General features: G+C 41.0%; 1 protein-coding gene across 2 annotated transcripts in view; it reads right to left on the bottom strand.

Annotated features, from left to right (window-relative positions):
- The window catches only part of SYT14 (synaptotagmin 14), a 96,675-nt gene extending 84,445 nt beyond the window's left edge, over positions 1-12,230 (bottom strand). The window contains exon 1 of one of the 2 annotated variants that reach the window (XM_054629880.2): positions 12,215-12,230. Coding sequence is in view for 1 of the 2 variants with exons in the window: in XM_054629879.2 (XP_054485854.2) it covers positions 4,154-4,166 (13 nt within the window). In the remaining variant the exon portion in view is untranslated. Of the gene's footprint in view, positions 1-4,153; positions 4,283-12,214 lie in introns of those variants that run through there. The other variant, XM_054629879.2, reaches the window with a different exon arrangement.
- Positions 12,231-18,111: the final 5,881 nt, after the last annotated feature.

The raw sequence follows: 18,111 nt of genomic DNA, 5'->3' as shown, positions 1-18,111 counted from the left end.
TGGAAATCTGCAACTAGGCATAGTTTTCATGTGACCTATATGAAGCAGTGTTCTAAATACTCTCTCTTTTTGTATCCATAAACAAAAAGTAGGTTCATTCCATAATTTTTTTGTTTCCCAAGGAAATAAGGGTTATATAATTAAACAGTTCACTTCCTGCCTCATCCTTGTACTGTTTACAAATTCTCTGGCTCATTTAAGACAAAATAGTCAGAAAGTTTTAATTTTAATTTTAAACTAACATAATATTTCATAAAAATCAGCAGTCAAATACAACAGAAACACGAGTCCCACTGAGCACAGGGACAGCCCACCAGCTAATAAATCCCTGCACAGCACAAACAGGTGCAGCTGCCTGCTGCGAAACAAGCAGCTGGAAGGTGGGGAAAAAGGAGGAGACAATCTTCTCAGAAATCTCAGAGAGATCAGGACACTTCACAGACATTCAGGAACGAAATTATAAAAAAGGTATATACTTGGTGAAGACCTTGACCATCAAGAAGGAGAAGTGTTAATCTGATAGGAGCACAGGGGGAAAATAGAGGAAGCTGTGTCCATTAGTCTCATTACTCTATCAGTAACTTACTAGATGACAACACCAACACCACACTGTAATTCTTCTCTGCTAAATTCCTTTTATCTGTACAGCTCATTATTGTCTTTAATGCTACTTCTCATTTGTTAGCACTAAACTCCTCACAATGGAAACCATATGAAAGAGTTTAAAATCAAAAACATTTTGCTCGGTCTGAGAAAGTTCATCTCCAGATGTGCTCCCCTCCTTGAGAAACGTAAATTTATATAGCCTGCACTAGATTACAGCATGTTCAAGTGTGGCTCAAAAATCTGGTAAAAGTAGATTCATGAAGATATACAAGAGACACAACTCTGCCTTAGGTTATAAAACATTCCACCTGTGACCTCTAACATTTCTTTGCCTCCCCCACTCCATGCAATGCAGTGTGGTTTCCATTGCCGGTTCCTCACCCAGACCTCAATTCAAAAGACTTCTCTTAAGGCAGGCACCAAAGCTTTGGTATTGCTCAAAAGAGGAGAAGCAGCATAGAGCAGCCAAGTTGATTCTGCCATGAGGAACATTACCACAGTGCTGCTGAACGATTCTCAGAAGTCAATCCTCAACTTTCTTCCCCACTCCAAGCAAACTGCCACAAGATCCCAGGCTTGGGCAGGAGTAGATGGGAAGATTTTAATCTCAGACTGCCCACCAGACTGGTTTTACTACTGCTTTCAGTTTGGCCTTACTCTCTACCATACTTAACAGCTCCCCATTCTCATACTCTTCATCTTAATCCTGCCCTATGAAAAAGTAGAAATATTAAGCAATAAATAACCCTGCATCATAAGACAGAGCTCCTAGTAAATACTAATTGTGTTTTGGAGGATAACTATAGAGAAACTAAGAACTGCAAATACAATTCTTTAAACTCATTTGAGCCAGAATTTTTCCAATAGAGTTGCTGTCTGTTGTTTCCTCACAAATCTGAGATTACCTGACCCTTGCAAACTCTAACTGCATGTCCTTATAAAGATATACAAATGGAACATGTTTTAACATGACATGAACTTTCTAAAGACGAAGATGTCACAGTTCCTGCAATCACTAGATCAGGGCTGTTAATTTGGTTACATGAAGTTATTTGTGTTTTAAATGTCTGTCAGTGAGCGTAACAAACCACTGACATTGACCAAAAGGGTCCCTGGCCATGGCACCCTGGTTCTCTGTAACACTTCACACAAAACGCCTCACTTTTACAAAAACTTTGGGGTTTAGTGTTGGAACCACTGGAAGCTGGTATGCTGAAAAAAATGACACTGGAAGTGGTACTTCAAAAGATTTTTAAGAATCTTTTAAAGGCAAAAGCAGCTAACAATTTCTATATTAATTTGAGCTCTTTTAATTTTGGGCACTCTTCACAACTATGTCCTGCTTTGAAGAAGTTTTGAACTATTTTATGTTTATTCTTCAAAGAGAAGTTTTCAATCTTGCTTATTTTCTTTGCTTCTACCAAAACCAAAGAAAACAAATTAAAAATCTGGCCAAATGCAGTGTCCTTAAAACTGAGCAAAGTATTTTCTCTGTTTACTTAAATACATTTACAAATTTAGTTTGACACAATGCAAATTCTGTATTTTGATAGTTTAGACTAGAAATCCCATGGTTTGATGCTGCCTTCAAGAGCTAATATTCAACTCAAACTCATATTTTTAAACTGCTGGCCAGAACAGAGTACTGCTAAAAATTACAGTCAAGGCAAGGTACAGTTGCGCTACAGGAGGGAGAGATCATCAAGGAAAGGAATAAAAATTGTAACACCTACCAACAGCCCTACAGCAATCAGCCAGTCAGCTGAAAACAAAGAGGAGGAGGCATGCCTGCTACAGGCTACAGCAGAAAAATACATTGTATTTGCTGTCTTCAGGAAGAACCCAGCAGACCACTTTCATGACTGGAATGTTTTTTAATCCCACCTCACATTTAAATATAAACTATGCACCAAATTTTCTCAGGAGTTTAAGTCCCATTTTGGATATTTCAAATAAGAATCTACAGGACAGTTGAGCTATTTCTGAAGTCTGGCCATAATAAGAAGTGTTGCATTCTTTTCAAAGGCTAGATTGCTTTATTCATCCATGGCTATTTGCTTTCACTTTAAAGAAATAATACCCTAAATCCCCTGAAAATATTACACATGAATTTCACATATTGTGAATATTTTCAGATCTAACAGATCCTCACAGATTTCTGGGATAATACTGCCTAAAATGAAAACAGAGACGGATTTTGAAGGATAATTTTTTTTCTGAGCTCAAGTTATGTAAAACATCCAGACCCAGCAGAATTTTTTTTCTATCTTCTTGATAATATTAAGAGGACTTTTCAGCAGAAAAGAACCCAGCCAACACAAAGCTGGCCAGCTCAGACTCCCGGTGTGCACAGCTTCCAAGACAGGGTGAACACGCAGCTTTGCTTGATCAGTGCAACTTCTCCTTACAGAGGCCTGAATTACTAATCCAGGGAAACTGACAGCAGAGAAGCATCCCACATGCGAAACAAACCAGAACAGTTTGTTTCCCCCACATACCCACTGTTTTCCTAAATCCCTTAAGCTATAACAACAGATGCTTTCAGAAAGAAACACCTCGGCCGAGAAAGCTGTATACTTTAGGTCCTTGTCTGGCTAGAAATAAAGTTCTGTTTGGTTTTTTGGGTTTTTTTAAGGATTTTTAACGAGGTGTAAAATTACTCTCAGAGTTGAGAGGAGAGGTTTCAAAGCAAAGCTCAGAAGCCCTGCCTTTGAAGATGAGCATCTCCAAACAAACCCAACAAGTGTCTAGTACATCTCGCTGCTTTGTTGTTGTTTCTAAGTGATGACTAGAAAGATCTGCGGACAGCAGCTCCCATGGAGCCTGTTAGCGCCCAGCAACCGGCGGCGAGCAGGGAGCATCCCTCGCCTGGGGACTCAGTTTTCAGAGACTCCGGGGCCCGGAGAGTGACAACGAGTTTTAGAGCAGTTGGCAAAGTCCCTGCGGGGAGGGCGGACAGGGCTGCGCACCTCCGGCACCGACCTTCCCGGCTGGGATGCGGGGGCCCGGGCAGCCCGGGACAGGGGCGGCAGAGCCCGGCCGGGGGCTGCGCCGCCCGCCCCCGCCTGAGCAAGGGCGGCTCGCGGCACGGGGGATGGACGGCTCCGTCCTCCTCGGGTCCCCTCCGCGACGCCCACGGGTGCACGCCCGGCATCCCCAGGGCAGGCGGCGGCGGAGGAGGAGGAGGAGAAGGAAGGATGCCGGCCACCGTGCCAAGGATTTATTTACCCCGCCCGGCTCCCGGGCACGGAGACGGGAGGAGGGAGGACCACACGCACCTCTCCCCCATCATCAAAGAGCCCTTGACCCGTAGCCCCCGCAGCCGGGCCGAGGGGGACGGGGAGCAGAGGAGGCGCCCTCCCGCCGCCCTCCTCGGCTGGGGTCCCGCTCGGCTTCGGTGCGCCCCCACCTCCCGCCGCGGTGGGAGCCCTCCCTCCCCCCGGAGCCGCCCCTCTCCCCGTGCCCGGGGGAGGAGAGGGAGAGGAGGGGGCTGGGGGAGGGGAGCGGTTCGGGGCGAGAGAGAGGAGCCCGTTATTGGCCTACTTACCATCAATCGCCATGATCCCCGGCGGGGTGGGCCGTACCAAGCGGAGGGAGCGCACGCAGGAGAGGCGCTGCCGGGCGCCGCGGCTGCCAGGCGGGAGCGGCGGCAGGGGCGGGGCGGGAGGTGAGCGGGGCGGGGCCGGGGCGCGTCACTCCGCCCGCCGCCGCCCGGCCCCGCCCGGCCCCGCCCCTGCCGCCGACAGCCCTCAGCCCCTCACGGGCCCCGGGGCAAAGGCGGCCGCCAAGGGAAGCTCCGCCGCTTTCCATGGTGCTGTTCCCTGGGTTTCCTTCTCAAAGCGAGAGGCTGAAATAAAACCCAAAGCTCTGACGGCACTGAGTGTCAGCAAAGCCGCGCTTCACGCTTCTGCTTCACAGAATACCTGAGCTGGAAGCGACCCAAAAGCATCATCGAGTCCAAGTCCTGGCTCTGCACAAGACACACCAAGAGTCACACCACGTGCCTGAGAGCATTGTCCAAAAAGCTTTCTGAGCTCTGCCAGGCTTGGTGCTGTGACCACTGACCTGGGAAACCTGAGCCAGTGTCCAACCATCCTCTGGGGGAAGAACCTTGTCCTGATATCCCACTTAAACCTGCCCTGACAGCTTCAGGCCATTCCCTCGTGTCCTGTCACTGGCACCAGAGAGCACAGATCAGTGCCCGCCCCTCCTCTTCCCCTCACAAGAAGTTGTAACTGCAGTAGATCTCCCCTCAGTCTCCTCCGGGCTGAACAAGTGACCTCAGCCATTTCTAACTCACATTTTATGATAAAACCAGCTTGGTTCATTACATTAACTAATCACATCCATAAGTGCACAAAACTGCTTGTGGCAGCTCTAGTACTGCCTCTACAGATTGTCTTTTCCAGGATTCTTTCCCCTTTCTTTTAAAATATCATGCCGAAACTGTCTTTTGGAGGCAAGTTTAAAGGGAGTGGATTCTCCCCCTCTATTCCACTCTCAGGAGAACAAACCTAGAATACCCCATTCAGCTCTGGGGTCACCAATATAAGAAGGCTCCAACCTGCTGTTGGAGCAGGTCAAGAGGTGTTGGAGCCTCTGTTGCTACTCCTTCCTCTGTCCCATTGGCCACAGGTTCTTCCTCTCCCTTCCATGCCTTTCCTCAGCTCTCTTGCACTTGTACCAGCCTCTCTTTCCCTGGAGTTCTGTAGTTGTTGTCCCAGCCAGGAAATTCTTTTTCTACCCTCTCTTCCTCACCTCCTAGAAGTGGCAAAAGGATCATCACAGTGAGCAAAGAGGACAGGGTTTTGCAAGGCCCTGCAGAGTTTACCACAAGGATCCAGAAGAACATCTGGGGCAAACCATGCATGGCTCCTGCAACTAAGAGAGAAAACAGCCAAGCAGATAGCTTGTATTATGGATTTTATATTGTAATCTTGTACAGGAGGTAGGATGTGCATAAAATTCTGTTACTGTGACAGAAAGTCCTGGTAGCATTTGGAGCTATAAACACATTGCTACATGCAAACAGGTTTTTCATGCATAGGTAGACTGGCCAAACATAGGAAAATTTTCACAAGATGGTAAGGAGGAATACCTTTTGTATCACTATCATCTTTCTGCCAAATGTTTAGTCACCGTTCTAATGCTGGAAGCATTAATCCCCTTCAGCCTCACAGCCTTCAGAAATCTTTTGTCATATAGAAAAATCAATGTGTTTTCTCAAATTTGTTCTTCACCTCAGGAGAAAAAAACCCAAACTTTAAAGTGAGGCATTTAAAAGCACAGTCAGCCTGAGAAAAATGGCTGTCTTGAAAAACACAAGTCCCAAATGACAGACATATGTCCAGACCAGAACCAACTGTAGAAAAGATCTTCAAAGAGAAAATGTCAGCAGAGCTTAATGGCAAATATATTTCTCTGTACCAGCAACTGACATTTACCTCAAACACCCTAATGATTTGCTGTTTTTCCTCTTCCTTCCATGCCTTTTACTCAGCTCTCCTGCTCATAGAAAGCAGCCCCAAAGCTTTCCTTACAGTTTGTGTAGATGGTCATCTTTCTGATGATATTACTGTATTGAGTACAGGGATGAAGATTCCTGTGGGATCAAGTACATAGAGTTATTATTCTTCTCTGCTCTGTTTTTTACTTCTCTCCCTGCTTTTGGCAGCATCCCCAGTATGAAGGAACTACCAGTCAGATGTCATCAAATCTTTCCAGGGCACAGATATCCACTCATACAGAATCCAGCATAGAATTTTTGAGATGTTTAAAAAGTCATCCAAAAATTTTGGAGAGCCTCACATGTCATGACGATTCCATGATTCATGAATGCAATTACCATAATGGGATGCAGAAGTTCATGTCATTGGATAGACTCTTTTTGGGGGTGAGATATGAACCTATGCTTGTGAATTAGTGACACTATGACTGTAAATCTTGGTCCAGGGGTTTGGTTTTCAAATCATGAAAGAAACACATAACTTCCCCAAAAGTAATGAAAGCTCAGTTTGGAAAAAACAGTTTCAGGATAAACATGATTCCACATCAACAAAGAGATGGTGTGAAATGTATGTGTAAGGAACCAAAACACGACTTTTCAGAGCTATGCTGAATCAAATCTGTTCTATTTGTGCTTAAGTTTCACAAGTACATGTTTAAAATTTCTTGCTTTATTGAAACAGCAGATACTCCTGCCCACCACCATAGCAGTCTCATTTTTTTTAACGTTACCAGGAGGGAAAAATCTTGAACAAACTTCCAAAATTCAACTATTTTAGTTTTGTTCCTATGGTGTAATTGAGACTGTGTAAGCCGTAGCTTCATCCATTCCCTGCACAAAAGGAGCACAGCCGGTTACTCTGGATGTGTCAGAAATTGTCTACTGAATCCAGTGGGCAATTCATTCTGCTGGAAGCATTTACATGTGATCCCACAAGTGTGCCCTTGGCACAATAGCACAGCTGCACACAAACATGACTACAGCTCAACTCCATACCTTCAGTTTATAAATCCTTAATGTACAAACAATTTACAGGTTATCAAGAGTTCTCTGTCAAATGGAAGAACCTATATTGACAAGAGATTTGCTGACAGCAATGCAGCTATCTGGCAGATACAGGATAAATTTAATCCCATAAACCCTAAACTTTTCAACAAACTGCCTACACAGGAGAAACTTCTCCCACTTCACTGATGTGAAGCCACTTTGGCAATTAAAACCAAAAGCTGCTGGAAACTTTAGCATGAGTGGCCGAGGAGGAGAAATACATTAAAGTCCATTTAAGGCCTGGTCCTTGCCAGACCTTTTTGGATTTTCTCTTCTATCTTAGCCTTAATAATCTTAGTATTAAACCAGATATAATTTAAGAATCTGTGCTTCATGAAAACTTAGAATATATGTAAGCCATGGCATGTGTGAATGAAAAGACTAACTGAAGTATTAGAAAACAGAGACTATCAGTAACCAGAAAGGTCAAAACCCTAGATTAGTAATCTGCTAGTTAAGATGCCAGACAGGTAAGGTATCTATAATTGTCATGATGTGAACAAAGTGAGTTCATGATTGAACAAACAGTGGAAGAGAATTTCCACGTAAATTTTTCAGTGGAATGTTGCCATTTCATTCAACTGTAGGTACTCTGCAGTAACACAGTGATTTCACTGAAATGCCATTGGGGAAGGGGGTAAAGGTATATCCAAGGTCTTGCATTTCAGACAAAAACTTTTAATCTCAAGACTTTTTCCTTCATATTATATTTTAACATAATAATGACATTAAAATGAAGCATCTCGATCTTATCTATATAAAATCTTTCAGTTAGAAAACTCAGTCTTTTGTTGAAATTTCACTTAATGGGGCTTTCCAAAACTGTGGTGCATACAGCTACACTTCCCTGCGTAGTTCTCTCTGGTTGTATTTCAATCTGGAAAGAAAACAGATTTTTAAAGAAGGGATCAAAACTCCCACAAAACTGAAACTGTGGTTTTTTGACCAGAAGCCTTAAAAAAGTCCCAGCAAGAAGCACAATGATATGCAGCTCCAGGGTGTTCTCTCCTTGCAGATTATTTATAGGAATGCAAAAAACTTGGTGCAGCAATGTTGAAGTGAAGAGACGAATAGACAAAATCTCTAATCTATAATGTTGAAGTGAAAACACGACCTCTGAAACATCTTCAAGAAAGGTCTCCAAAGATATTATTACTCCAGCAGATGAAAAGATGGCTAAGAATTATAATACAGTGCGGTGTCCTAATTGATTTGGAATATCAGTTTACAACTTCCCGTAAGGATTTTTGGCAGCAATTTTGTGAGCACTGCCAATCAGATTTGCAATCAGATTAGTTTTGCATGCACAGTGTTCTTTATTAGGATATTAAATACCTGACCTTTCAATATTAAGGTTGGCATTATCAAGTTTTTTGGCACTCAGTAAATAACCTGTGACTCTTATTTAGCTTCTCATAGTTTTTGAAAGCTATGAAAGACAACCTGAATCCTCTGCTCTCTGGAATTGCAGAGCTACATGTGGTAAGAGTGATACACCAGAGACACTCAAGTCTCCACTCCTTGGAAAAGAAACACAGACTCTTAAGCAAATGATTTGGCCAAATAATACTCAATGTGTAACTTCATATTCAAGAATAAATGATTGAGAAACTGGAAAACAGTGTTTCCAGCAGCACCTTCATTCTGCCAAATCTGGGACTCCACAAGGTTGGATTTCCAACTGGGATACAGCTGGAAAAGGTCCTGTGAGCTAAATCAAAATGGAATGATTTTTGTTCAGATTCACATTGTTAATCCATGGGTAATGCATCTGCCACAGAAATAAAAATTGAAAGCATAAACAAAAATGTGATTTTTGATGCCTATTCATTCTAGTGGATGTTCAGTTAGCCGTAAGTCACATGCAAATTTTAGAGCTGGATGAATAAAATAATGACTCCTACTGGTGCACTCATAAAAATCTTAAATGGCTCAAGCAACCAAAGTTAATATTATTTCACTGTGTTGCCTTGCACTGCCCCAAAACCAAAACCTCCTGAAAATACAGCTAGGACTATTAAATGCAATTCTGAAGAAATGCGCCAATCATTGAGCACATGTGCTCACACAAACTACAGAGATGGTAAACCAAAAATGCGCAAAAAAGGTCATACACCAAATTCATCACAAGCCATTCAGACATGCCAGGTTTTCCATGAGAAGCTGAACTAATGAAATGGGTGTCCTGCAGATGTAGCTCTGTACCTCTTATCTCCATCCCTCCCCAGGGGGACATCTCTAGGTTATCCCCATGTTATCCTCTGCTGCACTCTGTGTTAACAGAATATATTGCAATTATTCCAGAGCTTTGCACAAGCTGTTTGAAAGGCTGAGAAGCTGTCAAATGAAAGGTACAAATGATGAATTGTCATATTTGCTCAGTTCTCCTGACCTTTTATAAATGAGGGTACTAGTTTCATTTTCTTGCCTCTACACAGAAGTTAGTTTCCCTGAAACTGGAAGGAACTGAAATATTTCTGGGATCTTGATGAACTTGACCAGCTGTTTCTAAGCAGAGGCTTCCCTCAGTTTTCCTAGGTAGAAGCATTTGAGAAAGAGAACATGTTCACATAAGCCTAATCTACTTGGGAAATAACATTAGGAATCTCAAAGCCCAGCAAATGGCCTTCACAACTCCAGCAAAATATGAAAAATGAACCATTCAGCTGCACTTAAAAAACAAAACATACATTTTAATGCAAATTTCCAACAAAAAACCCTGTGTTCGTGCAAAGACAGGTAGAGCATACAGTTATCCCAATACACAAATAGATGGGGATTACTGTGCTTTCTTACAGAATAGCTGTGTGAACATCTAATTAGAGAAGCCATAGTATAAAATAGTGATACAAAAACAGGCACATACATAGTATGAACATCCGGCCATTCTGAAAGCCATGCTGAATTTTTTGATGGAAAAAATCGTCTTCATCAAAAAGCCATCAAAGGTAATACCATGGAACAAAATCAAATTCAATCTCCGTTATTCATACTTAAAATATTAAAAGGGGATTGAAAGATATGATCCAGTTCTCCTGAAGGGCTATTTTTAGAAAGAACAAGGTCCTGGATGCTAACAGCCTATTGGCCTGGTTCATGCCAGCATAAAATAAATGACCTTGCTGTCACAACCTCATCTGATAGAGAGGAGAGACTGCAAATGGTGTGAACAGAGACTGAGCTGTAAAACTACAGCACACATAGAGGCAGAGTTAAAGCTGTCACAGTGTTGGTTATTAAAACATTTAAATCTCAGATTGCTTGAATGGTACGGGAATTTTCCTGTCAGAGTGTTCTTAAAGCTGGTTGCTCACCAACTGGCACTGTGAATCCAAGAGTGGGAGAGATTCTCTTCCCTGTGGCCCAGGCAGCTCAGAAAAGTGGTGCATGCATAGGTGGTGGTGTCAGCACAGGGAGTTAATCATGCTCCCAAGGCAGGGGAAGTGATAAGAGATTCACAAGGTGGTTTACAGCATTAGTTACCCACAGCATGTATGCCAGTCCTGGTTTATTGACTAGCCCTGGCCAAACCTACCCACAGTTGCTGTTCTTGTCTAACCTTGTCAAGCTGTTGCCATGAAACAGCTTCCTTCACTCTCACTCTTCATCTCCCTCTAAAGAGTGCCTTTAGTGCACTCTCTGCTTCCATGCCTCACTTCTCTGCCCTCCCACCTGTTTGTAACCCGGTTTGCTCAAGCTGCCACCCCTAGATTGCACTGAGTACTTTTGTGTAGCTGCTCTGCATGTAAAGGAAGCGAAACTGATCTCTGTAGAGGAGGGCGACAGACTCTAGCAACAAAAGAAAGTGCTTGACAAACACTGTCCCCTTAGCAACGTTAAGGCTGTAGCTGCAGCCAGACCTCTTAGGGTCTCTCTGGAACAAATGGTACCCTTAACCATTCCTGCTGGGAGGCTTCTGCTAAGTATATAATCTGCATTTCATTTCCCTCTAACTGCAGCAACTTGTTTTGTACATGTTCCTGCGCAGCTGAGAGCTCAAGCCTGTGGAGTACTCTTTACATCCTTTCCCACTGAACTTAGTCCCCAGGAGCAGTATTGTAAAAATATTTTTAGAAGAAACAAGGGTTCAAAAGGCTACATCCATCTAATTTCATGTTTCTTTTTACTGATAAAAGCTTTAGTCTGCCTTTTAATTATTTAAAATATTTCCAAGTCATACAGCAACATATGATCTACTCTGATTTTTGGACTTAGCAGAGCTGTTCTTAATGCTGTTTCTGAACATACATTCTGTTCTTACATTTAAAATAACTACCAGGATATGTCATTCATTCTGATGGCACCACAAATATTCTATTGATGCATTAATGACATTTCTGAATCGAAAGAAAAAATTTTACTTGAAGTGCATGAGACCGGCAGAATTGTTAAAGTCATGTTAAATGCAGGAACATATTTAAATGCATTTTTAATTTACATTTCTATTGCTGTATTAAAAAGCTTCCTTCCATGACAAAAAATCAAATTACACGTAAACTGTAAGTATAATTCTGGTTCTTTTAAAGGTTGTTCTTTATACAATTACATCAAGATTAAGAATTCTGCAGAAGAGCCATAGAATCACAAAGTTAATGTATTATGTGTATGAAGTACTCAGGCTTAATCTACATTTTTAAGGTAATTAATAAAAAGCTACTGAATTAGTTCATTAAACTATATTATATTTGCTAGCTTAGTCATATGCTTTCAAAAATTGCCCAACTTCCAGTCTGGAATTTAGCTGTAGTTTAGCAGAAACTTTCACAAAGATTTCTGAAATACAAATACTTTTAAATGGGGAACTTCACAGAGGCAGAAATGATTTAAGGAAAAAGAAGAAAACGTGGTAACAAACTAAACTGAAGTTAGTTTGCCACTCAAGTATGTAAAACAAACTGTTTTAAAGGTGATCAACCTGCTTTCTCCTTCTCTAAGACCCAGCTTCTTCCATTAGAAGAAATAAAATTATACATATTCCAGTCTGACCTCCTTAATTCCCTTAATTATCCTATTGGTACCCCATGGTAATAAAGGATTTGAAAACTGAAAACTTACATTTAAATGAGGAGATGTCCATGGAGAAATATATTCTATCCTAGAAGAGTAGATAAGTAAACATGATTCCTCCAGGGCATGAAGGCTCTAGAGCAGGACTGGTCTGGTAGGGGAAGGATGAGTTGTGTTTGTAGAGCAGGGAACCATATGAAGGGGCAGTAAGGTATTAGTCATATGGCTTTAGAACCTCTATTTCTGTTTGGTGTGAGTTTGACTTAGTCATAAACTTCAGCTATCTAAATGTTTTTCCCAAAAAGATGTATCTTAATTTTTCTGCTTTTCATAAAGCTTGATGCAGACATATTAAAATAAAACTGCTTCATTTCAGATACGTTAAATGACCATCTAACATTCACGTCTTTTCTAAGAGATGTAGATACACAAGTACACTTGGGAAAAAAATGTAATGGAAAATTTAAAGGATATGTGAAAAATATTCACAAACCCACCACGAAACTTAAAAAATACTTATCCTAAATCCCAAGTTACTGAGCTGGAGTTATCACTATAATATTTTTAAAACTGTGAGGCAACAGCTGTCTAAAATGGTGTTTTCTAACTTTCTGCCTTCTTCTTTCCTTTCCAATATTAAACTTATTTTTCATTATTTCCAGCTACATGTTACCTGTGTCTGGAATCCCTCCCTGATCCCAATCTACACAATTACTTTGCCTTGGCAGTTCTTGTTGGCTCCCAAAAATGTTTTCAGTCCAAGGAAAAGCTGTATTCTCTACCACCATTTTGTTTGCCAGTTCTCCCAAAGTCATTGGTCCTTGTTGCTGGCTATCATCTCTGTGCTCCTTTCCCTCTCCTTCTGCATGCATTTTTACCCTTGGTAGGTCATTCCTTGGCTCTGTGTTTCATTTGAACCTGCTCCCAATATTCTTTCAACTGCAGCCTATGTGACTCTCCAAAAGAGAAAAGTACTCCACTGGAATTATATCACTATAGTTTAGGACAGGATCTGGCCCTCCTTGAAGTTATTTAATGAGACTAATCACTCATTGCATAATAGAACATTTTAGTCAAAGAGAAATGTAACCTTTGGTTACATCTTCATTGTATCAATCTACACAATACTACTGCAAGGTAAGGAAACAAAGTTTCCCTTATTTTAAAGATAAATAACAATGGTATAGAAGCTGTAACCACATTGCTCAATAAAACACAACCGGAGATCATCCCATGTCTCTGGGGTCAGCTGGCACAGCCTGGATGTCTCCACACTGTGCATGGTCCTGGGTTCTTTTTATTGTCTCATGAACTGCTTCTGTGGTCCTATGACATCATCACTGTATCCATTTATTTTTTTTCCTACTCATATGTCTCAAATAATGTAAGAGCTACATGCAGTCCACCAGAATGTGTATTCATGGCATTTATTGATATATGGGTAGGTGTTGCATGCCATTGGGCAGGTTATGATGGTACAGGAGGTAGTTAAGGGTGACAAGTCTGCTAGGAATATGTTGGAGAACTATACAGGTTACAGGGACACAATACAGGTTTTTCTGTACCACCTGGTGGCAATCATGGTGTAACAAATGTCTTACAAGCATTTTATGAGGCTAAGGATCAATATTCCCTGAAGCAGGGCCCTGTGTTTGTTGGGTGGGCTAGGTGTACTATGGTCACTTTGCCCAGCCATGAATATCCAATGGAGTAGATTTTTCTTATACTAACTAAATGATGTGAAGTTACACATTAGAAGTTGTATTTCAGGGTATAGGTAACACAATGATACCAGGCAGTTCAAAACATGGAAGATGGCACCATTGTGAAACAATTTGTCTTTGTTCATTCTCTTTGTGGAAAAGTTCCTTCCATAAGCCATTAGGGAATTTATTTTCAAACAGATGTCACATTCAGCAATGTTTTTTCTGATGGCTGAGTTCCTTAGGGTTAGTATTTTTTTTATAAAAAGTGTGCTGGTATTTCTGTTACATGTCTCTAGCCTAAGGTATGGTTTGAAGCAAGTACTTACTCATTTAGCTGTAAAAGTCGATAAGATTCACAATTCATTAACTGAGAATTAATAAACAAACTGAATTAATGAACTTACACAAATTCACAGACTTACATTAAATGAACTACTGTGCAGACTGTAAGAGGTGATGGCATATAGGGCATGACACTGCATGGAAACACTGTGCCACTGAACTCTACCTTAACACTGCTATCAGGCACTGACAAGCAGAAATCCAGCATGTTCCATCTAGCAAATCAGTGCCATCATTTAATGCATCCAAATGGCTGCTCCCACTGGACCTTTTGCTTGGCACAGAGCACAGCTCTCTTAGGTGAGGCAAACGTGTTCAAGGCCAGACAGCCAGCATTCATGTGGAAGTTTTTTGCTGCCATGACAGCACAGCCAACAGAGTTTGGAGTTTACATTCTGACAATGTGGTGAGCTACAAACCACAAAATAGTCTTGGTTGATGAAAAGAACAGTATGTAGCTAGGGTACCTCATGATTATTGAACTATAAAAGCAGTGAGGGATTTTTGTCTTCTCATCCTCCCTCCCTTATAAAACATGCCCCTTAGGATTATTTCCTCACATTGTCACCAGCTTTATAAACTTACCTTGCTTTGTTTTGTCAGCATACTAAAACTTCAGCTCACTGGAGGCAATGCTGTTGCACCAGATGAGAATTAAGAAACTAACTGCCTTCTGCAACACTGACACAATAGAGGACAAACAGCCACAACAAAATCACGACATAGCCTCCTGCGACTCATAATTAACTTTTCCTTGGAATGAGAGGAACATGCTGTCCTGTTTCAAAAATAACAGTGTGCTTGGTTGTGAGCCAGTGTCAGTGATAAATACATTTCTGATTACAGTCAGCAACTTAATTTACAAGCATCTGATTAGAAGAAAAAGAAAAACAAACCACTAAAAAAACAACCTTTCAGAAAATATGGTGATAAAAACAAGACAACTGTGATTTAGTGCACTGAGCACAAGGCTGGAGTCATAAGACTTGGTGTTCCCACTGCTGCCACTAATCTGCTGTCTGACCGTGAGCAAGAAATTGGATGTCTCCATCTCAGTTTCTTTGAGCTAGTAATTAGCTATCTGTGGGCACACCTTAGAGATCAAGGATTCAATAATGATCAAGAATAAAGCATGTTGTTTAGATAGAAAAAGGATCCAGAATTTTGAAGATAGGTTTCCACTTTCAACAGCTGAAAGTCCTTTACTGCATTGTACCCTGTCTGCAGGTATTTATGCTGGGGAATTTCAGCAGAATTCTATGCCTACATGATATGATTGAGGTCACAGGAGTAGAGATAAACCACCTTTATGCAGAATAAGATCCATGCTGTACATGTCCCACTCACAGGCTTTGCCACAAACTATCCTGGTCTTCTAAAATTCTGCATTTGTTCCAAGCCAGCATATTAAATCTCATATCAGATGAGCCAGATCAGAAAAATGGATATAATTTATCTTCCAAGTTAATGATTAGACATTTGTATTTAAAGATAATATACTGCTCTGTGTCCCAAATGAGCAGCAATATGTGATTGCTGAACAGAGAGTATGCAATTATGGGCTGATGTTCAGTAGGCACAGAATAGTCCTGAGTGACTCCAGTGATAAATGCCTCTTTGTTTTAAAAAATACACTGAGCTGCAACATCAAAGCTAACTGCTAACCCTCTAAAACTTTGTGCTTCTGGAAAGGAAATAAACATTTTCCATTGCTGCCTGTGAATGACCACACAGCCGTTTTACTAATAACTCTAACAGGATAAGCCTTTCAGCAGGGCATTATTGCAGTTGCTACATTTTATCATCTAGTTTTCAATTGACTATACAGTTGTCAAATTTAAAACCTTTGCCCAACATTTTCCATTTTTAGCCTTAGCTTGGACAGTTTAGACAAAACTTTTTGCTGTTTGTGAGAGTGTGCTTAGGGTAAAAGATAATTTCAATTAAGTTTACTTATTAATGCTTACATTTCTGATGCTTATTGGCTGTATTACTTCCTTGAGTCAGTACTGGGATTCGTAACAGGTCAAAGTCTAAATCCAACCCTCTTTTGTGGTCCCCTGGAAGTCACAGCAAAACACCTTTTTAGGTGCTTCTTATGCAGCTGATGAGAGAAAATTAAAAACAAAGCTCATGGTTTGTTTTAAAATTGTTTGCCAGAAGAGTTTTTCATGAGTTATCTTTCCAAATTTTCTTGATTCTAAAACCATTTTTTTAAATGTTCTTGGAAAAGATTTTTTTTTATGTTTTGGGTACTAAAGAGACAAGAAGAGAGAGAGAAAAAAAGCCACGCTTTGCTTTCATATGTGCATAAATTAAGATCATAAAGCAAAATAATTCAAAGGATCTGACTTTCAAGCTTTCAGATGCATTATCCCATCTGGCTTACATTTTGCCCAGAGAAAGAGATTCTGCTCTCTGGGGACAGGGAGAGAGCAGCACTCAGGAAGCATGTTCAGCAGAGTCTAACCAGGCTGTGACCTGTGAAGCTGCGCTTCTACACTGATCCATGGTGACAGTACAAAAGACTGCGTGGGAAGCAAGAGGAGGCGTATGGTTTGTGAATCCATGCCAATGCCATTCCACTGGCAAAATCCCCTCTTGGGGAAGGGAAGCTGTTGCAGAAGCTCCTGCATGCTGGAGGCTGCAGCTGTGTGCATGGAGTACTTATGCTAATTTTGCCCAACCTGGGAAAAGATTGGGGGTGGCTTCATCACCGGCACAGAAGAACTCTGCTGAACACTCTCATTTGTGCTCAGGGCAGTGATCAGAATTAAGCTCTGAGAGCTGAATCTATTAATATGAGTGGGGAAATAATCAGTTTCTTTTCTACCACATGATTTGGAGATATCTGAGTTTTTCCACTGTGTTTTAAGGTCCTGTTGCCATAGTAGGCATAGGGGTTCTGAACAATGAGCTGCTGCTCAAGGAAAGGACTGAGGAGTTGCAGAACAGTGGTTCAAAAAAGGACACAAAGGCAATTACAGAAGCTGCAGGAAAATGAAATAATTTTTCTTTTATCACAATGCTTGCCATTTCTGTTTTCTCACTGGTAGCACAAGAATAAATGCGAGGAAAAGAAATTTAATCTGCATTCAAAGAAATGATTTTTAAAAAGACAGATCAAACCATATTCTCAATACATGGTGACAGTGTTCTCAAAACCAAGGACTGCTTCATATAAAAATAGTCATGGATTAGACCTACCTACCTCCTGAATTTTATCTTAAGATCAATATTCTTTAGAACTACTACAACAACTTACATTCTTTTCATGTAAAAAGGAAAAAAAATATTCTGGTTTTTATTTACCTGATACTCAGCTCTTTTGGAGGTAAATAATGCACATAATAGGATAATGCATCTTTAGATACTGCTTTCTTTTTAATCTTCTGTTACATAGTTTTCTAGAGTTAATTTCTGTGCCTGGCAAGCCAAGAGAAATTGCTATTATGGGACCCTTTTACAGCTTGGGAAGACAAAGTTAACAAACTTATAACTTCCAAGTCCTTTCACAGGGAGCCCATTTGCCAAAGAATTATGTAATGCTTCGTTTGACTGCAGTGGCTCTTAACAACACATATTTTATAGACTGTAGTGCACTTCTAGGGCCCAGGCCAAAAGATCTTGTTCATCCATTGCTCATTAAAATGTTGAATCTCTAATAGAAACAGGATGGGATCATTGCTATAAAACAATGTCAAAATGTACAGAGGTTTGATTCTGGACATATTCCATTTTGCATCACTGAAGGTAAATCTGTTTTGCAAATGCAGGAGGATGAAAATGCCTTTTTATTTCTGCCTACACCCACCTCAGCTGCTGATAGAGAGGCTATTGCAAATGCTGAGGTTTGTCATATAATAACAAAAACCTCCTGGATCTCAGGGGTGGGAA

Source organism: Agelaius phoeniceus, chromosome 3 (genome assembly GCF_051311805.1).
Source record: "Agelaius phoeniceus isolate bAgePho1 chromosome 3, bAgePho1.hap1, whole genome shotgun sequence".
NCBI lineage: Eukaryota > Metazoa > Chordata > Aves > Passeriformes > Icteridae > Agelaius > Agelaius phoeniceus.
Note: the sequence above shows the minus strand (reverse complement) of the source record. Positions and strands in the feature narration are given on the sequence as shown.